This window comes from Manis pentadactyla, chromosome X, assembly GCF_030020395.1.
Source record: "Manis pentadactyla isolate mManPen7 chromosome X, mManPen7.hap1, whole genome shotgun sequence".
NCBI lineage: Eukaryota > Metazoa > Chordata > Mammalia > Pholidota > Manidae > Manis > Manis pentadactyla.
The window spans coordinates 117,019,966-117,045,123 of NC_080038.1; the positions used below are offsets into that span (position 1 = coordinate 117,019,966).

General features: G+C 49.3%; 2 protein-coding genes across 11 annotated transcripts in view; one reads left to right on the top strand and one right to left on the bottom strand.

Annotated features, from left to right (window-relative positions):
• The window catches only part of ELF4 (E74 like ETS transcription factor 4), a 40,854-nt gene extending 25,879 nt beyond the window's left edge, over positions 1-14,975 (top strand). For 6 of the 10 annotated variants that reach the window (XM_057496169.1, XM_057496167.1, XM_036910970.2 and 3 more), the window contains 7 exons: positions 1,614-1,785; positions 2,184-2,279; positions 7,019-7,207; positions 8,126-8,209; positions 8,282-8,474; positions 9,042-9,416; positions 10,299-14,975. In XM_057496169.1, the coding sequence (XP_057352152.1) occupies positions 1,614-1,785; positions 2,184-2,279; positions 7,019-7,207; positions 8,126-8,209; positions 8,282-8,474; positions 9,042-9,416; positions 10,299-11,103 (1,914 nt within the window). In that variant the 3' untranslated portion in view covers positions 11,104-14,975. The remainder of the gene's footprint in view (positions 1-1,613; positions 1,786-2,183; positions 2,280-7,018; positions 7,208-8,125; positions 8,210-8,281; positions 8,475-9,041; positions 9,417-10,298) is intronic. The other 4 variants (XM_036910974.2, XM_057496166.1, XM_057496172.1 and 1 more) reach the window with 3 other exon arrangements.
• A 3,784-nt stretch (positions 14,976-18,759) lies between these two features.
• Positions 18,760-25,158, bottom strand: part of BCORL1 (BCL6 corepressor like 1) — a 58,984-nt gene continuing 52,585 nt past the window's right edge. The window contains exons 13-14 of the mRNA XM_036910961.2: positions 24,097-24,247; positions 18,760-20,839 (exon numbers count right to left, since the gene is read on the bottom strand). Of these exons, the coding sequence (XP_036766856.2) occupies positions 20,557-20,839; positions 24,097-24,247 (434 nt within the window). The 3' untranslated portion in view covers positions 18,760-20,556. The remainder of the gene's footprint in view (positions 20,840-24,096; positions 24,248-25,158) is intronic.

The following is a 25,158-nucleotide window of genomic DNA, read 5'->3' on the forward strand; positions in this document are numbered from 1 at the left end:
GTGGCCAACCCAAAGGCATCTTACCAATTTTTATTCCTCTGGATCCTTCAGGAACATTAGGCAGAACTGAGCATTCTCATTCTTTTTTCATGGAGAAAGAATTAATAGTCCCATGAAAGGAAATATGGAAAATACAGAAAAATAGAAAGAAAAGAGGAAAAATCGCCCACAGTTTCACAACCAAAATATAATTGTTATGAACATTCTGCTTTATTTCCTTGTATACACAATTTTTATCTTACCAAGAAGAAATTTATCTATTCAATTAATTTTTTTACTACATAGTGATCTAACAGTTATCTACATTATTAGATGCTTACCTCAACTAGTATAGTTACTGTCGACACAGAAAGATTTCGCAGAACTATTGACTGTATTCACTATGCTGTACTTTCATCCCCATGACCAACTTATATTATGACTGAGATTTTGTGCCTGTTTATCCCCTTCGCCTATTTCACCCACCCAGCCCAACACCTCCCCCATGGTAACCACCAGTCACTTCTCAGTGTCTGCAAGTCTGTTTTTGTTTTGTTCATTTTATTTTGTTTTGTTCTTGAGATTCCACATTGAAGTGAAATCATATGGTATTTGTCTTTCTCTGCCTGGTTTATTTCATTTAGCATAATATCCTCTTAGGTCCATCTATGTTGCCACAAATAGCAGGATTTCTTTCTTTTTATGGCTGAGTAATATTCCATTATGTATATGTACCACATCTTTATGCATTCATCTATTGATGGACACTTTGGTTGTTTCCATTCTATACATAATTTTCAAAAAACAGTTACAATCACACTCCTTTTTTACTTAGTTTTATTTGATTTTAGAAAAACTCTGTCCTCCAGGGGTTGGATTCTCATCTTGATAATTTTTATCTATGCCAAGGGATTTAGTGACCACTCTTTTGAGCTCTTAGACACATGATGACTCCCTGGTAGGCATTTCCATTTTGAGGTACTCAAAGATACCTCAGATTCACCATATCTAGGTACTGTCCCACTCATCTTTCTTAAAACAACCTGGTTTCTCCCTTAAAATAAACAGTGTCTCCATGCACCCATTGAGTCAAGCTGGAAATTGGAACCCTCTCCTCCACCCAGGAAGGGACCAGGCCCTTCCCTTTCTAGCTCTAGAATGCCTCGATTCTTCCGTCTTCATAGCCACAGACTGAGCCCTAAAATGTCCTCAATCTGAGCCCTAAACCCTGGGTACCCTACCCTGACTGTAGGTTGCATCCCTCACCTGGCTATAGATGAATCCCCTCTCCTTTGCGAATGACTAATCCTTTCCTGCTGTCCTCAGAATGAGCTTAACCCTGCTCATAGAGAGCACTAACTCTGGCCACAGATTAACCTGTAACTATGACCAGTTAAAACTGCCTGCTCTTGGTTGAGTGCAGGTGGTACAGAGCAACCCATTTCTATTGATCAAGAATCCACAATCCACTCAAAGCATCACGTAGTGACGTCTGACCCAGAGGAATGTCCATACAAAGGACAGCCCCCAAGGGCTCCAAGGATTAGGAATTGCAGGAAGGGCCAGATTCTGGTAGGGATGCCTTCCAGGAAGAGGCGAGTGGGCCTTGAACCAGATCCTTTTCTTCTCTGTAGCTGGAAGACCCCTCAGTGTTCCCAGCTGTGATCGTGGAGCAGGTACCCTACCCCGAATTACTGCATCTATACTCAGGGCTGGAGCTGGACGACGTTCACAATGGCATCAAAACGGATGGGACCTTGTGCATGACACAGGATCAGATCTTAGAGGGCAGCATTTTGCTAGCAGGTCTGTTGCTTTCCTGGGCAAGGGAAGTGTGGAGGGTAAAGGGGTTCTGTCTTCAGGTAACAGTAGCATAACAGCTTCTAGTGACCCACGCAGCAAGGGTAATGCCCCTAACAGTTGGAAATGAGATGGGGCTGTTAGGACAAGCGAAAGGTAGTACTGCGTCACAGAGCAATCACAATGGATTCATGACCTTTCAAGATGGAGCATGACAATGAGGAGTGGAGACCAGCGGGGGTGGGTGTAGAGGAAAGCTAAACAGTGGGCGGTGCACTGGTCTCTTCCCAGCTGTCCCTTGACTCCTTAGCACCATTCTCTGGGCTGGCTCTGGTTAGAGCTGTACCCCCTGCCCTGTGCCCTGAGAGAACTTTTCTTCACCCCACCACCATGGCACCTGGAAGCAGATGACAATGAAGCAGCCTCACAAGCCATGCCAACCACTGAAGTCTTGCTCAATGTCGAATCTCCCAACAACATCCTGGATGAGAAGCAGATCTGTAAGTTTGATCCCCACTGCCTTAACTCAAGGCAACAAAAAAGCTCCATTTGAAACTCTTGAACCCATGTATCAGATTCTCAGGCACATGTGCATGCAGGTATATGGACCCCCACCTACCGACACATGTGGAAACATGCTCTTGAGCTACGACTGGAATGGGAGGGGGCAGGAGGGTGTAGTAGGCAAGGACAAGAAGGCCAGGGTGACTTCTTTTCCCCAATTTTAAAATTGTGGTAAAAAACACATAACATAAAATCGACCACCTTAACCACTTCCCAGTGTACAGTTCAGCGATATTAAGTACATTGGGCTTGTTGCAAAACCATCACCACCATCCATCTCCAGAATTCTTTTCATCCTGCAAAACTGAAACTCTGTGCCCACTAAACACTAACAGTCCTCCATTTCCCCTTCCCCTTAGCCCCTGGCAACCACCACTCTACTTCCTGTGCCTATGAATTGGACTACTCTAGGGTCCTCATACAAGTGGAATCAGACAGTATCATCTTTTGGGGATTGGCTCATTTCCCTTAGCATAATTTATTCAAGGTCTGTCCATGTTGTAGCATGTGTTAGAATTTCTTTTTGTTTTTATGGTGTCATCTCTGAGGAGAGACATTACATTGAGAGAAGAAAAGTTAAGGTCATATGCAGTAATTTTTTTTGTTGAAGTTTTGTTGATATACAATCTTATATTGGTTTCAAATGTACAACATAGTGGTCCAACAGTTACCCGTGTTATTAAATCCTTACCCACTCTAGTGCAGTTACTGTCTGTCATCATAGGAAGATGTTACAGAATCACTGGCTGTATTCTCCATGCTGTACTACTATCCTCATGACCAACTTATATTATGATTGAGAATTTGTGTCCCTTTATCCCCCTTACCTTCCCCACCCACCCACCACCCAATCCCTCCCCCTTGGTAACCACTAGTCACTTCTCACTGTCTATGAGTCTACTGCTGTTTTGTTCCTTCTGTTTTGCTTTGTTTTTATATTCTACAAATAAGTGAAATCAAATGGTATTTGTCTTTTCCACCTGGCTTATTTCACTACGCATAATACCTTCTAGAACCATCCGTGTTGTTGCAAATGGCAGGATTTCTTTTATTTTTATGGTGGAATAATATTCCATTGTGTATCTGTACCACATCTTCTTTGTTCATTTATCTACTCATGGTCACATAGGTTGCTTCCATATCTTGGTTATTGTAAATAATGCAGTGATAAACATAGGGGTGCATATATCTTTTTGATTCAGGGATTTTGTATTCTTTGGGTAAATTTCTAGAAGTGGAATTACTGCGTCAAATGGTATTTCTATTTTTAGTTTTTTGAGGAACCTCCATACTACTTTATACAGCAGTTGTATCAACTTACATTCCCATCATCTATAGTGTAGGAGGGTTCCCATTTCTCTACTCACCAACACTTGTTATTTCTTGCCTTTTGGATAATGGCCATTCTAACTGGTAGGAGGTAATATCTCATTGTGGTTTTGATTTGCATTTCCCTGATGATTAGCAATGTGGAGCATCTTTTCAAGTGCCTGTTGGCCATCTACACCTCTTCTTTGGAGAAATGCCTATTCAGGTCCTCCACCCATTCTTTAATTGGGTTATTTGTTTTTTTGGTGTTGCGGCATGTGAGTCCTTTATATAACCCCTTATTAGATGAGTCGTTTACAAATATATTCTCCCCTACTGTAGGTTGCCTTTTTGTTCTGCTGACAGTGTCCTTTGCTGTACAGAAGCTTTTTAGTTTTATGTAGTCCCACTCATTCATTTGTAATAGTTTCCCTTGCCCAAGGTCTAGGAAAAATTGCTCATACTTACGTTCAGGAGATTTTTGCCTATGTCTTCCTCTAAGAGTTTTATGGTTTCATGACTTACATTCAGGTCTTTGATCCATTTGGAGTTTACTTTTGTATATGGAGTTAGACAGTAATCCAGTTTCATTCTCTTGCATGTAGCTGTCCAGTTTTCCCAACAACAGTTATTGAAGAGACTGTCTTTTCCCCATTGTATATTCATGGCTCCTTTAAAATTTATTAATTGACCATATATGGGTGGGTTTATATCTGGGCTCTCTGTTCTGTTCCACTGATCTATCGGTTCTTGTGCCAGCACCATACTGGTTTGATTAATGTAGCTTTATAGTATAGCTTGAAGTCAGAGAGCGTAATCCCCCCAGCTTTGTTCTTCTTTCTCAGGACTCCTTTGGTTATTTGGGGTCTTTTGTGGTTCTATACGAATTTTAGAATTATTTGTTCTAGTTTGTTGAAAAATGCTTTTGGTATTTTTACAGGGATTGCATTGAATCTGTAAATTGCTTTGGGCAGGATGGCCTTTTTTTTTTTTTTTGCCCTCACTTTTTTTTTGTTGTTGTTGTTATCATTTATCTACAATTACATGAAGAACATTATGTTTACTAGGCTCTCCCCTTCACCAGGATGGCCATTTTGACATTAATTCTCCCTATCCATGAGCACAGGATAGATTTCCACTTATTTTTGTCTTCTTTAATTTCTCTCATCAGTGTCTTATAGTTTTCAGAGCACAGATCTTTCACCTCCTTGGTTAGGTTTATTCCTAGGTATTTTGTTCTTTTTGATGCAATTGTGAATGGAATTGTTTTCCTGATTTGTCTTTCTACTAGTTCATCATTAGTATATAGGAATGCAACAGATTTCTGTGCATTAATTTTGTATCCTGCAACTTTGATGAATCCATTTATTAGTTCTAGTAGTTTTTTGGTAGAATATTTAGGGTTTTCTATGTATAGTATCATGTCATCTTCAAATAGTAACAATTTAACTTCTTCCTTACCAATTTGGATACCTTTCATCTCTCTGTCTTGTCTGATTGCTGTGGCTAGGACATCCAGTACTATGTTGAATAACAGAATTTCTTTCCTTTTTAAGGCTGAACACTATTGGCCAGGGTGACTTTTTAGGCCCCTTTGCTTTCTTGCTGGAGTCCTAGGAAGACTATGCAGGGTATGGCTTATTTAGAAGTGTTTCAGGCTTGGAGTCCCCTCATCCTTTCCCTGCTGTTGGAGGTTGGCCCCGCTCTCCCAGGAGGCCCCCAAGGCAGGCTCCTCCCCCAGTACCCCCTGAGGCACTTTCCCTGACTTCATAAGAGGACTCCTGGCCCTAAAAGGGGGCGCTGGGATACAGGGCAAAAGAAAGCCCTGAAGCTGCAAGAGTTCCAGCATTTCTAACCCTGATTCTGTCACTAACAGCCATTCAAGATGGAACAAATATTCACTGAGTGTCCACATGTACCAGGCACCAACTTGTACTGTGACATTGGGCACAGGCCCTGCCACTCTGGGTCTTGGTTTCCTCATCAGGAAAGCAGAGGAACTGGGCTGAATGATGTCTAAGGCCCCTTCCTGTTGTAAAATGAGTGAATGACTAAATCAAGGTGGCTCTTAATCCTGGATATTTCCAGGAACTTCCCCACTACCAGCAATGGGCTCTACATGTGGCAGCTGTGACTGGGGCCAGCTCACGCCCACAGCTCTATAGATGCTTCCCCTCCTCATGGTGCAAGACACATGACGCATTTTCAGGTGTATCCTGTGTCTGGCATTGCAGGGATCTACACCTCCACCCTCCTTAGGAGCCCATCATTCTTTTTTTTAATTTTTTGTATTAAGGTATTATTGATATACACTCTTATGAATATTTCACATGAAAAATAATGTGGTTACTACATTCACCCATATTATCGTGTCCCCCCCATACCCCATTGCAGTCACTGTCCATCAGTGTAGTAAGATGCCACAGATTCACTATTCACCTTCTCTGTGCTACACTGTTTTCCCCGTGACCCCCCACACCATGTGTACTAAACATAATACCCCTCAATCCCCTTCTCCCTCCCTTGCCACCGGCCCTCCCACACCCCTCCCCTTTGGTAAACACTAGTCCCTTCTTGGAGTCTGTGAGTCTGCTGCTGTTTTGTTCCTTCAGTTTTGCTTTGTTGTTATACTCCACAAATGAGGGAAATCATTTGGCATTTGTCTTTCTCCGCCTGGCTTATTTCACTGAGCATAATGTCCTCCAGCTCCATCCATGTTGTTGCAAATGGTAGGATTTGTTTTTTTCTTATGGCTGAATAGTATTCCATTGTGTATATGTACCACTTCTTCTTTATCCATTCATCTACTGATGGACACTTAGGTTGCTTCCATACCTTGGCTATTGTAAAGAGTGCTGCGATAAATATAGGGGTGCATATGTCTTTTTGAATCTGAGAGGTTGTATTCTTTGGGTAAATTCCAAGGAGTGGGATTCCCAGGTCAAATGGTATTTCTACTTTTAGTTTTATGAGGAACCTCCATATTGCTTTCCGCAATGGTTGAACTAGCTTACATTCCCACCAGCAGTGTAGGAGGGTTCCCCTTTCTCTGCATCCTTGCCAGCATTTGTTGTTCTTAGTCTTTTTGATGCTGGCCATCCTAACTGGTGTGAGGTGATATCTCATTGTGATTTTAATTTGCATTTCCCTGATGATTAGTGATGTGGAGCATCTTTTCATGTGTCTATTGGCCATCTGAATTTCTTCTTTGGAGAACTGTCTCTTCATGTTCTCTGCCCATTTTTTAATCGGGTTATTTGCTTTTGGGTGTTGAGGCATGTGAGGAGCCCACCATTCTTGTGCATACTGGGAGACCATGCTTCCACCTGGCACATGGCTCCAGGCACCTCAGGCCTTTTTCTTACAGTTAGCAGCACCGAAATGATTCCAGACTCAGACCCTGCTATAGCCACTGCTCTGCCCAACTGCCTGTTTCCTGTTTCTGAGCCTGATTCCTGGAACAGAGCTAGTGATGATGTTGACCAGGAGGGACACTGTCTGGAGAAGGTCCCCAGAGAGGAAAATGCCAAGAAGACTGGAAAGTCAAAGAAGAGAAGTAAGAGGGAGAAAGTGTGTGTGTGTGTGTGTGTGTGTGTGTGTGTGTGTGTGTGTGTGTGTGTGTGTGTGTGTGTAAGGGGGTGGGCAGTAGAAGGGAGCCAGGTCAGGGACACTATAAAAGGAGAGTGGGTTGAGGCGTGGGTTGAGGCTTAGACACAATGAGGACAGCTCCCTGGTGTGGCAGGGATGGACAGAAAGTCCTCCCTTGTGGAAAACCTCCTTGGCTGGCCTGCCCAGAGCTTGACATTTTCCATGCCACTCATCTGCCTAGTATGTATATAAACATTCACAGAAGTGCCAATAATCCAATGCCAGTAGGTTGAATCCTAGGCTGGGTGTTCAGACCCCGGGCTTGGCTCCCTGGCCCGTCCCTGGCCCTCTAGGGAACTCTGCCTAGAAAAGATGCCTCATGCCATGTGCTTATCTGCCCTCTCTTGGAGCTGTTGGAGCCAAGGCCATATATGGGAGAGGACTTTGGGCTTTCCGAAGCCCCAGTGTTACTGATTTACTCAGGTGGTGGCTGGTTCAGCCCGCCTTGTCAGCATGGCAACCAAAACCCAGTGCCACACTTACCTGTGCAGCAGTGGCTGCCTTTACATTTCAAAAATGATGCTAGGTGGATTTGGTTCTTCTGAAGGTGACTTGTGTGTAAGCCCTCCCTTGGCCCACGTGGTGGCAGTGTTCTGGTCTACTACTGGGGCCTGAATATGAGGCCGAGCCATTCGGTGGGTGCAGGAACCCGAGGGCTGTGGCTGTGGAGAGTGGTCGTGGGTCTCCAGCTCTGGTGACCTGGCTCTTCCTTGTCTGCCTCGGCGCACCCAACTCGGGGAGCTCTCAGGCCCTCCCTCTCGGGAGCCTGCTTTGGAAGGCCCTCCAGGGTCTCCAGCCTCATCCTGCTCACACCTTCCCCTCACAGTCCGGAAGGCAAAGGGCAGCCGCAGCACCTCACCTGTCACTGACCCTAGCATCCCCATACGGAAGAAGTCTAAGGATGGCAAAGGTATGGCTGGGAGTCAGGGGAGGCGGGCAGGGGCCACTGTCTGGGCCTCCCTCACCGCCTGACCCTCTCCAGGCAGCACCATCTATCTGTGGGAGTTCCTGCTTGCGCTTCTGCAGGACAGGAACACCTGCCCCAAGTACATCAAGTGGACCCAGCGAGAGAAAGGCATCTTCAAGCTGGTGGACTCCAAAGCTGTGTCCAAGCTGTGGGGGAAGCAGAAAAACAAGCCTGACATGAACTATGAGACCATGGGGCGAGCACTAAGGTAGGAGCTGCTGGGGCACCATGTCCCTGCTCTGGGGGAGTCGCCAAGCTCGTGTGTCCCAGGACGCCTCCTCACACTCCCATTTGCTTGCCCCTAAATCCACTTCCCAGGCCCCCAGGGAGGAGCAATCCCCTCTGTCCTGAATCTCTGCTCTAGTCTTTCCTCTTTATAGCAGAAGAGCATTGAGGGCCTCCCATCCCCAGGGGTTTCCTGCACATTTGGCAAGCCTGAGACCAAGGGAGATGGGCATGAGTTACAAACAGTTGGCCTTCCAGGCTGGAGGACTGCTGAAGCTCCCATTATCCACCGCTCTCATCCTTCACTCTCCCCTGGCCCTTGCCCCAAAGCAGGGGGTTGGCATTTGAAACCCCATTTTGTGGACCCTTTGTGTCCTCAGGGAGAGACCTCAGAAATATCATAAAAGCCTTCCAAGTCCAAGAGTTGACCTTATCCCTTTCCTGGCCCTTGGGCTCCTGTCTGGCTCCCCAGCCAACCTCCTGCTTGGCGCTGCCCTGGAGGGCGGTGTGTTCTTGGCTAACACCCTACTCCCTGCCCTTTGTTCCCAAGATACTACTACCAAAGAGGCATCCTTGCCAAAGTGGAAGGGCAGAGGCTGGTGTACCAGTTTAAGGAGATGCCCAAGGATCTGGTGGTGATCGAAGATGAGGAAGAGAGAAGTGAAGTCACAGTGGCCTCCCCTCAGGCTTCCACTCCCTCCACCTCGTCCAACAACACCCGGCGAGCCAGCTCCAGGGTCTCTTCCCGAGCTGCCCCCCAGGACAAGGGCAGCCCTTCCTGGGAAAAACCAAAGGTCCAGCATGTTGGCCTACGGCCATCTGCAAGTCTGGAATTGGGACTGTCTGCTGACGAGGAGAGCTCCGCTACCTCCACCGTGCTTGTCTCTTCACCTGAGAGCCATGCCAAGCTCACCAAAGCTGTGAGGTGAGGACACCAAGGTTGTTATGAGTCTTCCTGTAGTATCTTGAGGAGGGGGGCAGTTTTCAGTTTCATACAAAGCTCTGCTGTGTCTCCAGTCTCTTGGGACCTTCGCAGAATCCCTGGGAAGTCAGTGGGGCACTGGTTGGTCAAGAGATGAAAAGCAACTTACCCAAAGTCACACACCAAAGTAATAGCAAAGCCAGCACTTAACCTGCGGGGCTTCTGTTGCCAGCAGAGGCTGTTCCTGTTACCAGAGTGCTCCCCAAGCAGTCACTGGGGGCCCCCAACACCCTCCATTCCAGGAAAAGAGTCCTCCATTCCATCCAGGAAAAGAGTCAACATAGAATGTTACAGAGATGTCCACTCTGCTGTCCTTAGGCCCTCCAGACGTACCTCGAAAGTTCTGGTTACTTCTTGTGCATGCTAAGTGCCTTCAATTTTCCCTGAAAAGTTGGGCTTTGTCTGAGTTAGGTATATGCAGCTGTCACTACACTGGCAAGGGTCACCAAAATTCTCAGAGGGAAGGCAGTAAAATGGAGTGAAACATGAGCTCTGGGGTCAGAAAGCCTAGGTGTGGTTTCCCCTGCCACCAGCTGTATGGCCCAGGGAAAGTTACATAACCTTCCTGTGCTTCTGTTTCCTCCAGGTATAAAATCAGATTATTAATCTTACTCAACTCATAACTTGTTTGGAAGACTGAGTGTAATACCACATACCAGGCCTTTAGAATGAGCCCTGGCCTAAACTAAGTACTCAGTCAGTGTTAGCCAAAACAATAACAACAGAAACAAAACATCTTCAGCTCTGTTCCTCCTGTGTCCTCCTTCCGAGCCCATTAGGAGATGCCTCCTGCCTTAACCAAATCTGATTTCTATTTCTTCACAGTACTGCTTCAGTGCCCAGCAGTATCCACCTAGGAGTGGCCCCAGTGGGGTCAGGCTCAGCCTTGACCCTGCAGACAGTGCCACTGACCACGGTGCTGACCACCGGGCCTCCTGCCAGTACTACTGCTTCGACCCAGCTCGTTCTCCAGAGCGTTCCGCCTGCTTCCACCTTCAAGGACACCTTCACTTTGCAGGCCTCCTTCCCATTGAACACCAGTTTTCAAGAGAGCCAGGTGGCAGTACCAGGGGCTCCACTGATTCTTAGTGGCCTCCCCCAACTTCTGGCTGGGGCCAGCCGCCCAACCAATCCGGCGGCACCCTCAGTCACAGGGGCTGGATCGGCAGTGTCCAGTTCTCAGCCGCCCGGGACGGTCATTGCTGCCTTCATCAGGACTTCTGGTGCCACAGCAGCCCCTGGAGTCCAGGAGGGGCCGCTGAGGCCTTCCTCCTATGTGCAGGGCATGGTGACTGGGGCCCCCATGGAGGGGCTGCTGGTTCCTGAAGAGACCCTGAGGGAACTCCTGAGGGATCGGCCTCACCTTCAGCCACTTCCAACCCAAATGGTTTCAAGGGGTTCCCACAACCCAAGCCTTCTGGGGAGCCAGACTTTCCCTCCTCCCAGACACCCCACTGTTGGGCTGACCCCAGTGGCTGAACTTGAGCTGTCCTCTGGCTCAGGGTCCCTGTTTATGGCTGAGCCTAGTGTGAGCACATCTGGGAGCCTGCTGACCAGATCCCCAGCCTCAGCCCCCTTCTCCCCATTCAACCCCACCTCCCTCATTAAGATGGAGCCCCATGACATGTAAATGGAGGGGTCAGGCGAAGTGTAACCTGCCAGGCAAGGCTAAGCAGCGGATTTGAACCAACTTCCTCGAGCAGAGACTGACTGAAGTACCACACTTGCCCTTACATTTCAGTGGGATGGCAATACACCAGGCAGCCCGCGTCCCCGGTCCCTGCCCAGAGTCACCACAGCCAAGCCGTGTCCAGTGTGAGCACCCCTGTCGTCAGGCTATGGCCTTCAAGAGCACTCGGGGATATGCTCTTGTCAGGGTGATGGGCTGACTTGGTGATGGAGGGCAAACCTCCTGAGGAGTTTGTGGCCAGGGCTGGTGAGGGGCTTCATGGGAAGGGTCTTTTTGCCTGGCCGTATTTCACCATCTCCGTTCCCTCCACAGGGAATTTACTGTTCCGTGTGTGACTATCTCTATGTATTTGTGAGTACTCACAGGTCTTATGTCCATTTCTTTGGGGGAGATGCAAGTGTAGCTGTGAAGTCCTCAAGGGTGGTGTGTGTTTCTCTGTGGGTCAGCCACAGAGAGGGGGATTTTTTTTTAAGAGAAAGCATTCTCTAGTTCCCTCTGTGCAAACCAAGATTCACTTGTTCTGAGACTGTGGGGTACAGGTTGGATCCCCTAAATCTGAAGAGATGTCACAGAGCTGGAACAGATCCAGGGTAGGACAGCTTCGGTGCACATGTATGTTGGGGAAGATGCAGTTCTAAGGGACAAGGAGAGGCCAAGTGGGATAAAAGCATAAAGAGAGGGAGGGAACTCAGCCCTGGGGAGCATCCCCCAGGCTAGACTGAGGTCCTCTTCCTGGAGTCGGCCTCACTGGCCACCAGTCTCTTACTAGCACACTGGAACCTTGGCCATCCCAGAGTGCTTTGCCAGGAGGTAGACAGGGACCGAGTGCCCCTCCAGGGTCAGATCCAGACCCTGTTCCCAGGCAGGCTGAATTAATTGAATATTTGTGCCGAGGGCTTGGACTGTGGTACCAATCTTCACTGGCCTACACCCCTGATCCTGGGTTCCCTCTTGACTTCCCCCCGGTATTTCCCTGCTGCCAGTCGCTGCTTGGGAGTCATGTAGCGATGTACATTGGGTCTGCCTCTGTTATTGCTCATGTGTGCCCATTCTTCAGCCCACCTTCTACTTACCTGGTAGGTTTGCTGACCCACCCACCCCCACGATGGCTACAGCAGACCTCCTCAAGCAGACCACTGGCCCTCACCTCCCCGCTTTTGCACCAGGAAGACAGGAGCCAGCGGATGTGAGCTCCAAGGGCGTTTCTTGTGTCTCCACATGGCTCCCTGCCTCCTTCTCTCCTCTTCCTGAGGAAAGGTCAACTGAATCTTTCTTAAAGTCAACCCCTCAGCCTAGGGCCTGGACCCCCTCCTCTGTCCCTTTGAATTAGCCTCTCTCCTGCCAAGTTTGGGGTGAGGCTAAACGCTAAGATATGCCAGCCTTGGAAACAATTGTATTATCGGGTGAATTTGGTTACTGTGAATCAGTGCCTCAGGACCTTTGCTATGTCCTTGGTACAAAACCATCCCCTTGACTTAACTACCTCCCCTGGTTGCTCTTCTCTCTCTCCTTCTGGTCACTCCCTCTCTTCTTGTTCTCCCCTCTGGGGGGTGGGCACCATACATGGTTGCATAGGAGCATTTATTACACATCTCCAGCACTTGGTATTAAAGTGCCTTTTTCTAATAAAGTGAGTTTCTTATGACAAATTCCTGATGGTGGAAAGTAAAGAATCTTGAGAAAGGGTCACCTTCTGGAAATCAAAGTTTGCACTGTGTGGGTTAGGGATGGCCCTGCCCCTCACTCCAACTCCATAGAAGTCATCATCTGAAGGTTGCTGATACCCTCACAGGGACACTGAATGTCTTCTTCCCAGTCCCTGGCCCCTGACAGCCCTCAGGGCTCATAACACCCATTCCCACTGGCTCTGGCGGTAGCTAGGCTCTCTGGTTTCTTTCCTCCTCTCTGAGCCTGTGGTCACTCAGTATGTACCACTTTCAATGCAGGTACCACCCTCCCCACACACGAGTCACATCCATTCTCCTGACTCTGGCTCAGCTCTCTGGGAATGAGTTTGAAATCTAGAGCTGCAGCCCCTGCTTTTCTCCTCACCTCCTGCTGGAAAGTTCCCCTTAGGTGCCTGCCAGGCCCTCAAAGGCAGCCCCTCTCTGAAAAATGAATTTTTATAGTATTCCCCTGCCTAACACACACACATAACCTTTCTCAAAAAGCAAACAAAAAGCCATCATGACTTATGTCTTTCTGTTAATGATGTGACCATTTTCCTGATCTTCTAAGTTTGACATTTCTGCAACAGTTGATGCCTGCCTTCGCTTGATTTTTGTCCCCTCCCCCATCTCCTGAAATCCAGCCCAGTTTGCCACATCTCTAGAATATGGCCTTTCTCCCACATTCCCAGAGCTTATCCCTTTCCGTGGGGACATCAATGAACCCCAGTGTGACCTGTCTTGTCCTGTCTGACCTGCCAGGGCACCAATTCTGTTCTTCTGCCAAAAGGCCTTCAGCGACTTCTCACTGCCTACAGGTAAAGGTAATACTCAAAACACTTACCCTCCAATCCCAATCTAGGCAGCTGGGCAGTAAGGCTTTATCTGTGGAATCATGAGGTAGGCCGGGGTCCTGGAGGAGTGGGGGAGCACTAGAGGGCTCAGGACCGTAGTTCCAGAAGTAGTTTAAGCTTAGCCTCAGCCCTACCTTCAGACAAGGTCCCAAGTCCTTGACCTGCCAGCAAGACCCTTCACCATCAGGTCCCAACCAACTCCCCTGTCTTCTAACATTGCTCCCCCCACCCCCAGGTACTGCTCTAGTCAAACTGATGGACTCACTGGCCTTGGAAAATGCCTCTGTTTCAAGTCTCCCACCTCTGTGCTTTAACTGTACTTGGGCCTTTCTGCTCAACCAGAATGATCTTCCCACCTCACTAAGCAGGCCACACCAACTAAATCGTATCCCTCCTTCAGGATGTAATTCAGACCAGCCTATCCTTAAGTGAGTTCTTCATTTTAAATTCATAGCAATTGCCACTGTTTTAGCAACTGCCCATGAATAGCTTGTGACATCTCTATTACAATCACAAACTGTTACTTCAATCTTCAGCGACCTGGGCCTATGTAGTCTCCCCAGTTAGTGCGTTACCTTCTGAGGGATGGGAGACTGTATCACCACAGAGCAGGGCACACTGCAAAGCATCTACTGAGCATCGGCAAACGGTTACTAACTGAGCTGGTGAGAGATGGGGACCAAAGTTTGACGTCAGTGACTTCTGACCTCTCCTCTGCACAAGCACTCACCCCAAGTGCTCCACTGCCCAGGGCCTGCCCTCCCTGCTCAGTGCCCTCATGGTACCCCCACTCTTAGCCCCCAAGAGTTGTTACTACTTTGAACATCCCCTCCCTTAAAGAAACTTCCCTGTCCAGTTTTCCTAACTCAGTGTTAAATTAGCTAATGTAATAAACTAACCTGTGCTGACCTAGTTATGGGAGAGGGCTAGAGGAGAACCTCAGGAGATAGCATCGTGTTAACCAGGGTCATCTGGCAACAACATCCCAGCCTTTGCAACGGTTTCATGGTGTCAAAAGACACGCTCCTCACCCCCCAACAGCTGATGTCTTACTCCCTCCTTTGGGCTCCCACAGCACTTTGTGTATACCTCTTACTGTAGCACTTAGCCCATGTAGCTCCTTAGCTATGTGTTTATGTACATTTCCCCTGCAACAGACTGTGAGCTCCTCAAGGACAGGGACTGTGTGTTAGTCACTGATGTATCCCCAGCGCCTAGCACAGTGCCTGGCACACAGTAGGTGCTCAATAAATGTTTATTGAAAGAATGAATGAGTCCTGTCTTTAATCACGGGTATTTCAGCCCTATACTATGGCAGGCAATCAGGGAGGGAGAAGGACAACCCACACCTGGGGAATTTCACAGCTTTGTTGACCCCTCAAATTAACACTGCAGGCAGCCGCCTCCTTTGCTTATGTCTATGGCCACTCCTGGACAATAGGGTCCACAAGGAGCCCAAGGCTGCTCCCAACTGTGCCTTGCTATCACCAAGTGCCTTGGGCGACTCCTGGACTCCTGCCTTTGTCCCTGCCGGCTTCTTGGGACAGCTTCATCACTGTTGCCTCATCCCTAGGTGGGACTGAATTGTAGAAATGTCAGGCCCAGTGGGAGGGGCTGGACAAGAAGTTATTCTCACGATCATAACGTTTTTATGACCCCGTCACGTATTTTTAAAGACGCGGTTGCCTCCTGCTCCAGAGTCCGCTATTCCCGAGGTGCGTGAGTTCATTGGCCGCTCCCAGGGCTGGGAGGCCAAGGTGGTTTCAGCCTGCGAGAGCCTCAGCCTAGGCACACTGGTTGTGAGGACGGACGTCCAGCAGATGGCGCAGACGAGCCGCCCGCGGCAGGAGGGTTGCCACACGGAGCGCGGAAAGGGAGAGGTGGCCGGGGCGGGGCCTGCCGCCGCCAGCGTCTTCCTGTCCCTCTGTTCTGATCCTGCACCCCCAATTGTCCCTTGGCGGTTCCGGCCACGACCAAGGCTTGTCATTGCTGTGACGCTTCGAACTTTCCCCCCCGGCCCCCGCCGCCTCCACTTTCCAGGGGGAATTTTGCAGTCGGCTGGATGCCCTCTCCCCATTGGCCGGTCGCGCCCTGGCCCCGCCCCCTGCGGCCCCCCTCCCCCAGCCTCCCGGACCCACAGGTGAACACGCGGCGGATGCCGCAGACTCGGCCTTTCGCGCCGGCCACCGTGCTCCCTGGCGCGGCGGGAGGAAGGCCCTGCCGGGGCTCCCGCCGCGGGGCACCCGGCTTGGCCTATATCCCCACCGCGGCCTGCTTTTGGCTACAGTTGCACGAGGCTCCGCTTTCTACCTTGAAATCCGAGAGCGATCGAGGCGCGCGCTTGCCAGCAAAGGGCCCCGACCGGCCGCTGCGCGTGCCCGAGCTCCCAGCGGGCCGGCACAGCCCGGGGCCCGGCAGAAGTCCGCGCCCCACGGCCTGACGCTACGGCTTGCCAGCCGGGCTCTGCACGTGGAGCCCCGGTCGCCCCGCTGCGGGGGCCGAAGGTCCACCCTGCTCAGCAGTCCAAGCTTGGGGCGAACCCCATCCTCCCTAAAACACACACACACTTTTATCAGCAGGGGCGGGACGCAACAGAGCACCCAAGCTTCTCCTTTATAGGTTAGAATACGGAAGGGGCAGAAATTTACTGCTCAGTTCGCAACAGCCCCCCAACGCAAATAGGGATGCGGAGCTAGGGAATGGCCTTTTCCCCACAACACGGACACTTGAATGGAGCGTCCCTTTAAACCCTGCACTCCAAAGAGAAACATTCTGGTAAGACCACCATTAACTGTAGGCCCTCGTCTTTGGCACATAAGAGGAACTTAAGATAAACAGCCATGTTTACACAGTATGATTCTCTTCTGTCGGTAAACTGAGCCCCATTTGGCAGATGCAGCAATAAAGGCTCAGAAATATTAGGTTCTCACCCAAGGTCAGCTACGGCGTTAAGTGGTGGAGCTGGCCATTTCCCCTAGGCCACACTGAAAGGATTACGAGATCATTTAACAAGAGCCCACCATCTTCACCCTAATCCTGGCCACAGACGTGGGTTTAATATCACAGCGCAGACCTCCTGCCTTGGAACTTCCCAGCCTGGCACAAGGCAGTGACAGGGCTTGGGAAACGGGTGGGGGAAGGAGCCCAAAAGCAAGAACACAAGAAACTGCTATTTGGTTTTGCTTTTAACTCACTGCCTTTTTCCAGGGAAATAAAAGGTTGTATGCACCCAGCCCCCCAAAACCCGACCATCCACAGCAGTCCACAGCTCCCCAGAGGACTATCACCTATTCCTTTGGGGTCATTCTGACTTGGCCAGCATCTCCCTCTTGCCTTAAATGGAAACCCTTACAGTACCCCCACCTCTCTCCTTTCATCCTTTCTTCTGAATCTCAGGCAATTTTACCTTTCTTTCCCTCCCTCTGCCTGTCCCACCTCCAACACATTTTTACCAATTTATTAAAACAAAAACCGAACAAAAAACCCAGTTTAAAGTTTTCCCATGGGTCCCCACCACCTGAGGCAAAACTCCAAGCCACACTCCTTGGCATGGGTAGCAGGGCTCCAGCACTTTCTGCCTCCCTGTCTGTCCCTTCCAACAGCAGTGACACTGAAGTGGGTTGCCACTTCCTGCACATACTGCCCTCCTCTGTCTCCAAGCCTTTGTTAAGATTGTCCTCTCAGTTTAGAGATTCTTCTCTGCCACCCCTAATTCTTATTTTTCTACGTGAGTGTCCCTAGACCTCACCCCTCCCAGGAAGTCTTGTTCACCACCCCTTTCAGCTCCCACAGCATCCTGGGCCTAGCTGAATCCTTGCACTCACCACATGGCTTTTGTGACATGTCTGAATTCTTAACTACAAGTCCCAAACAAAGGAGTGACCTAAAATCAGTCGTTTGGGAATCTGAGAAAGCAAACATTTTAGAGGGTCTCGGGATCAAAAAGTAGAGAGATGAAGGCCAATGAAGATTAAGACTGTGGCTCAACGGGGACGACAGTTTTACCCCTGGGCGGAAGGACCAGTTGAAGAACGCTGCTGGGGCTTGAGCAAAGAGAGCTGCATCTAGTTCATCCTGGGGGTGGCTGGACTTCAGCTGGCTGGACACATAGAGCCCCCCACATACACACTGACAGGGCTCTCCAGGGATGGAAGCCATAGCAAGAGGCCCTGGGAATATGGCCTAAAAGGACCTCATCCCAGGCCTGTCAGACATCTCCTTCCCCTAAGAGTAACAGGCTCATTCTGGAGACAGCAGCCAGAAGGAATCATAGCTTCTACCACAGTTTTCCAGAAGTGGAAAGAAAAACTTGTTTAAAACCCAGATGGACATCTTGCCTCCACAGGAGCTGGGTTTTAGGAAACATAGAAGGCCTGTACTGTGTGTAGGGCCAGGGGGGCCACTGGCCCCACGGTGAGGGCAGAAGTAAGAGCAGAGCAGTCAGCAGTGTGAGGGGCCCAGAGCAGGAAAGACACAGTGGGCAGGTTATTTCCTAGTGTTCAAGAGGACCTTTACTCACAACCACCTAAAAGGGGCCTCCTCCCTCCAATTCTGCTACTCCAATGTGAACAAGGAACACATGCCCACCCACCCCTAAACCAAGGCAAGTACTCCATTTTTCCCACCCACTCATCTGACAGGATTTTCCCCCTCCCTTTCCTTTTCTTTCCAGATCTTGGTCCAGTGACCCAAATGTTCACTAGCCACTCCACCTTGTCCTCATTCGTTGCACCTCTTACGGACCCAAAACTGCAAAGCAGGATCATGTGTTTCCCCATTGACTTCATCACAATGCTCATCATTAACAACTGAAAAACCAGCATGGGGAAAAGAGTAAGGAGAGACAGGAGACAGAAACGCCGACACAGGCTTTTCAGTATGCAAGTGTTTTTGACTCCACAGCCAGTTGCTTAAAATGAAACATAAAGGGCAGCCAGAATACACACCAAAATGCAAAAAAGTAAAGGCAAACATAAACCACACAATACCATGAATCCCAACAAAACCAACAAATTAATACCCCACATCCCTCAACTATATATATATATATATATATATATATATATATATATATATATATATATATAAAATTTTTTTTAAGGGAGAACAACTGTTCAAAACCAGCTGGGCAGTATAGTGGGAGCGGGGAGCAGTCCTACAGAAGGGGGCCTAGAACTTCCCCAGGGGAACAAAGAACACAATACAAAGAAAATAACCACCAATGCTCCTGCATAGGTCAGGAGTCTCCAGAGAACAGATTGTCCCATCCTCAAACTGGCTTTTTTTTTTTGCCTTTTTTTTTTGTCTTTTTTTTTTCTATTTTCTTCTTTTGTTGTTGTTGTTTTAGCACCTGTACAATAAAACTGTACCATCTCCAATCAGAGCCGGCCACAGCAAGGCCCTCCTGCCTTTGGATGGCACATACTCTCTACAAGGATTGTTCGGAAAAATAGCAATTGGTAGAAAAATAAGAACAAGAGTGAGAAAGATAATGCCACGGAGGGGGCGGGGCCAGGGAAGCAGCCTGAGCTCCTCCCTCTTTCCCACTCTCCCCCTGAACAAACCCAGGGCTAGAGGCTTTGAGGCCAGGAGGGAGGCCCAGTGAAGGCCCACACTCAGCCCCAGATCCCCAGGCAGGAGTGGAGCTGGACAGGAGACGTCTCCTGCCCTTGCCTAGGAAACAGCCGAGGCCTGAACCTCACATCTGGCAGTCCATCCAGAGCTCTCTGCAGATGCCAAAGGCGAACGGAGCAGAGGGAGAGGAGGGAGGAGAGAGAAGAGAAAGGAAAAGGGCTGCTGTAAGTCTAGCAGGGAGAGAGATGGGGGCAAGGGCTGGCAGCTGACAGGCTCAGCATCCAGAGAGGGTAAGGCTGCCCTCTCCAGGGAGAGGGGCAGGGGGAAGACACAAGCACAAACCCATACTGTGCACTCTGAGGGAGCAGTGGTGAAAGTCTGAGGAGGGGCAACCTTACCCTTCAGGCCCATTCTCAGCTCTCCTCTGTTAGGGTAACTCATTAACCCCTCACCCCCATGATCTTCCCCTCCCCCCCTCCCCAGTAAACACTAACCTCAGGATAGCAGGGCTGCTGCAAAGGGCAGGGGGTGTGAAACAAGAAAAACTGGGAGAAGGTGGGGAGCACCAGAGCCTCAGCATTTACCTCCCAACCCCCGTCCTGGGCCAGCACCAGCCACCTTCATTAGTCACAAGTCCATGGCCCCCACCCATCCCCCATCCCGTTCTCACTGGGGTGGGGGGACAAACCTGGGAGTGACTTTGTCAGAGGGAGGGAACAGCTCCAGAGCTTACCAAGAAAGACAAAGAAAGGAGGTGAAGAAAGTCCCCCAATACAACAAGTTGTCTCAAACCATCACAGTGATACAGACTTATCAGAAATCAACAAAACAATACAAATTAAATACTAATAAAATAAATACTATGGAAGACAGAAGAACACAGGGGAACAGAGGGGGTAGTCAGAGATTTGGGCTTTTCTCATTTCTCCTATGGACAGGCCATGGCCACCCAGGGCCCTGGTTTGGTCTTGGTTGTACACAAGGAGGCCAGTCCAAGGGACCCTGGTGCCACTTCCCACCACCCCTGGGACCTCTGTCCTCAGACGTGGAGTTCAACTTTCCAACCCCATCACCAACCATGACAACAATGAAGATGACAGGGAGATGAGAAGTAACTGTAACAAAAAAATATATATATATATCTCCAGTCACTAATGCTGGCATTAATAAGGCGGCTTCTTGTTGGTCCGTGTTATTGCCTCATTCTGCAGTCTGGTGCTTGGTGGGGAAAAACATGGGAGGTGGGGGAAGGGTGAACTCGAGAGGAGAAAGAAGAAAAGGAGGGCCTGTTTTCCCGGTCAACTGTTCGAAGGCTGGAACTCCACCTCGGACCCTAGGAGCCGGAGCAGCTCAGGCTCATACAGCACCAGCTCCACAGTCTCAGAGGAGCCTGGGGCAGAGCCTTCCTCCATGCCTGCAGGCCACTCGGCAGGGGTCAGCAGCTGGCTGGAAGCCACCTGCCGGAAGAACTCGGCTTTGGGCAAGGTGGCGATTTCAAAGTGCGGGAACCGAGCTTGAAAGATCCTCGAGGAAAGCTTCAGCCTCTTCAGGACATCAGTAAAGAGAAACCAGTTGCAGGGCCTGGAAAAGGCAAGAACAGGAGTTAGGGAAGGGGGCTGCGGGGAAGCGGTGGGGTGCTGGGAGCACTCTGCAAGGCCCAAGGTAGCCGGCCACCCCCCCTAACCCATAGGCTCCTTAGGTGCAGCCGAAGCAAAAATTTTCCCGTTCCCTACATCGGCTGGCCCAGCTTTTAGCTAAATGGCAAGCACTCAACCTGTAACTGACATCCTCTAAAAAGTGGGAGCAAAAGAGAAAAGAGCGTTCCAGAACCTCAAACTCTTAGCAGGCTTCCTGAGGCCTTACCCATTCCCCGTGACCTGGAATTTACCATGTGGTAGACTCAGTTCTTTCCCTGACCTACGCTGCCAACTCTGTCTGGTTTCCCTTTCCTGTTCTCACTCCTGCTTCCCCTGCCTCCTTGTTCTCCAAGATCTTCCCCAGCAGAGGGGGAGCCGTGGAGGAAGGCCTAAACTGCGGGTAATCCAAAAGGCATTTCTCTCTGGCTCTGGAATGCATTAGACAAGTTTTTTTCTCCAGCAGCAGCACCATCATTTCTGCAGGGCTGGAGCTCACATTACAGTCAGTCTGACTTTGCTGAGCACACCCGACTGGACGGCAGCCGGGGGACAGCTGGGAGGGGTGCTAGAGAGACCAGTCATGGGCCAAACGCTTGCTCTGACTAGACCAGGAAGAAACACTGCATCTCCATGTTAGTGGTCCCTGTTTCCAGGGCTTTCCCTCCTCATCATTCTACTGTCCCACTTCTAGCCTTTGCCACTGTTGGCCTGGACTATATTGCATCAGCTTCCCAACTGGTTTCCCTCTTCCAAGATTCATTCTTCTGTACCCCCACCCACCCTCACTGTGTCCTCTGTTACTGTTATTTTTCTAAAAAGGAAAGCTGACTTTTTCACTTGCTCCCCAAACAGCTTTCAATGGATCCCCAGTACCTCCAGCAAAGAAACTCTGAATTCTTTAGCATGATATTATGCAAGACCTTCCAAACATGACCCCATTCAACCTCTTCAGCCCAATCTCCACCCAATCTCACACACACATACACACACCCCACCCCCACCCCACCAAGTGCCAGCCATTTGATGAAGGTCTAGCCCTGCTTTCTGAACTTTCTGAACTTGTATGTCTCAGTGCCTTTGCTCGTGCCATGCCTGCCATCTTGCTCTCCTCTCTGGCCCAGGTCAGATGTCACTTCATCCTTGAAGCCTCCCCCTGATGTAACTGCTCGCTTGTCCCATCTTCCACGGTCTCGTGGTACATGGTTCATACCCCTGTCATAATACTTATAACAGAGTCCACTTCAGAAAGGATACTGAATGTAAGCTGTGGTTTCTCTGTGACATAGGAATGGGGGCTCAGGGTGAACTGGAACGTTTCCTTTTCATTTGACACCCTTCTGAGCTGTTTGGGTTTTTTTTTGCAATAACTTATCTGCTTAGGATTTTCTGTCTTTTATTCGAGTTGAATGTATACTTGCCTGTCACCTCTACTGGACTGGAGATTCTTTGTAAGCCCCAGCCGTACTGTAGCCCTCAGAGTTTGACCTGGTGAACTGCGGAGGCCACATTTATAGAACTAAATGATCTGTATAGCACCTAACACTTCTACACAGACCTGTCATCCTTATTCCTAAAATGCAACACTACTTCCAAATGACAGTAAATTCTGTCATCTCACACAATCAGGGAAGGAAGTGTTCTAGGTTAAGAGAAAAGGACTACAGATAACCAAACCCCTGGACCATCACTTTCAAAAAAAACCCTCAGAACATTAACACTGGTAATCAGAATTCAGTTTTGCTTTGATGATTCAGGAAGCACTCTGGAACCCCCCAACAGGGCCTCAGAGTCACCATTCTCCCCCCTACCTACTTCTTGAAGAACATAAATCACCACATTGTGCCAAAGCTGTGGGAAAGGGCAGATTCAGAAGAGACACTGGCAGGCTGGGACCATCAGAAAAAGCAGCTTTGCTGGTACTAAGCTCTCAACCAAAAACCTGCCCACCGCCTGGCTTGCTGAGTGGCGCACAGTCCTTGGCTGCCCCTTGATCCATCCATACCTAAAGCACCTTGCTCTGGTCCTTTTACTGCCTGAAGCCCAAGATTCTGCTTCAGAGAAGGAGGTGCTGAGTACTTTGGAGGGATTCATTAACCATGCAATACTAGATCCCAGAGGCCCTGCCCTGACCTCAGGGATCAGTTTATGCCTAGAAGAATAAGGACCAATAGCCCCTGAAACTTGATCCCTACTAGTGTCATCATCTCAGCTGTTTTTATTCTTATCAGGCCAGGGGGGAAGGGATGCAGAGGAACAGTGGCTCGATGGTTACAGTCATCAACTGAGGGGCTCACTGAAAGGCCCCTAATCCACTGGCCACCCTGCTCTGTCATGTGCACTTCATGTACTTGCACTGTTTTTCAAAATAGGGTTTGATATTTTAAAAATAGTATTAAAGAAAAGGTATCCTTAGAAGTGTTTGCAAAGGTATTCAAAATACGTGAAGACACCAAGTAGAAGAAAACACTTAATGATGGAGGCTAGGAGTAAAAGGACAATTCACCCAGTGTCCTGAACAGCACTGCCACATGCTGCCCTCAGTGAAATCCAGCGGGAACTTGGACCATGCGGGCTGTCAGACTCCCGTCCGAATCATCAAATAAAGATTAATTTGGGATCAGAGCAATGTTAAACGTCACGTATATTCTAGTCTCCAAAAATGGGTGATCCTGGTTATAATATACACAGTAATCTGAGATGACAGTGCTGATGCCATCTCGCCAACATCAGGGCCACAAGGAACCAGCCTGGGGATTACTTAAGGATCCTAGTGGCCCCATAGCTATGGTAACTACATGTCCCAGCTTTTCCAAGAATCTCAAACTTTCAAATACTCTGTCTGGCTGTCCCCACAAACCATATAAATGTTCAAGAGAGTCTAATAGTTCACCAGCCCAAATATCTCCCAGATCATCTCTGACACCCAGGAACAGTGCAAAAATTCTTCAGGGAGTGAATCTATATTTTGGGTCTGGGAATTACACAGTCAACGTATCTAGAGCTTACAGCCTCTACTCTGGATGAAACTAATCTGGGCTGGAAAGTCAGGCTGGCTTTGGTCATATATTACCTTTCCTCTGCTCTAGCATTTGTTCTCCAGGCCTCAGCCTCCTTCTGGAGAACTCCAGCCTTCCCAGAGAGGCAAGCCATGGGTTGCCAGGATCCTGGCACTCAGTCCCTGTAGATCTCTCAGACACTTACCCGCGGGACACTGACACTTGGAGGTTGTAGCAAGGGAGAAGAGGCTTGTCTGAGAGCTCAAACATAAAATCATCCTCTCCTCCATCATCTCCTTCATCAGAGCTTCCAGGAGGATTATGTAGGAGGTCACAGGCAAACCCATCTTTTTCCTCTGTAAGAGCACACAAGGAATTAGGACTTAGCTACATGCACACAACTGAAGAAAAGAAATGCTCCGAGATAAAGGGTCATGGAGGTGGGTGATTAGGAGATAAATAGCAAACCCACAGACCCCTGGCTGGGGCCAAATTTTGCTGACCCCATGGCTCATATCCTTGGTAGGGTGCATGAAGGTTCTAGCCCTGGAAGATAGTATTTTGTGGTCAGAGATTCATTTTACTCCTCGGCCTTGCAATTGGAAAAAATCAAGGTGATGCGAAGGATGAGCTGCTCGGCTTTTGGAGATGGAAGCCTGAAGATACCATCAGCAGTCAAAGGCAAGGTAAAAACACCTGCCCTTCACTGCCTGCAGCTTTCCCCAATGCCTGACTGCCTGCTGGGATCCCCCAAGCCAGGAGCGGGCTCAGCCGCTTCCCTGCCCCAGCCATGGGTTTCGGTGTGGCTTGTTTCATTCCATTCCAGGCTACGGGGTGGGCGCCTTCCTCAGTCTGCAGTCCCTGGCCCGGTGGGTGAATGCTAGTAGAGGACAGCCACAGATAAACACACACTGCGCTTCCAGGGGAGGGAAGCTTGGGCCAAAAAGCTAAGGGCTCAGAGAGCAGCTATCTCAGAAACTGTGTGCGCTGTGGAGGCAAGGCAGGTAGGAATGGTAGCTGCCAGATGAGGGACTGGGTCTCTCCTGAGTGTGAGCAGTCCCAGGAGAGGTGACAATGCACAAAGGGTGGGGCGTAGTAGAGGGCTAATGAGGGATGCCGTTGTCCAAATCAGTGGCATCTCCTGGTTTGGCCAGTAAGTTCTATGAATGGGGGAAGCATGGGCTAGGGCTTGGGCTGAGAGGGTCTGTAAGTTACTGACAGATGAAGAAGGGCTGCCCCGACAGGGTCACTCCTGTCTTTAAAAATC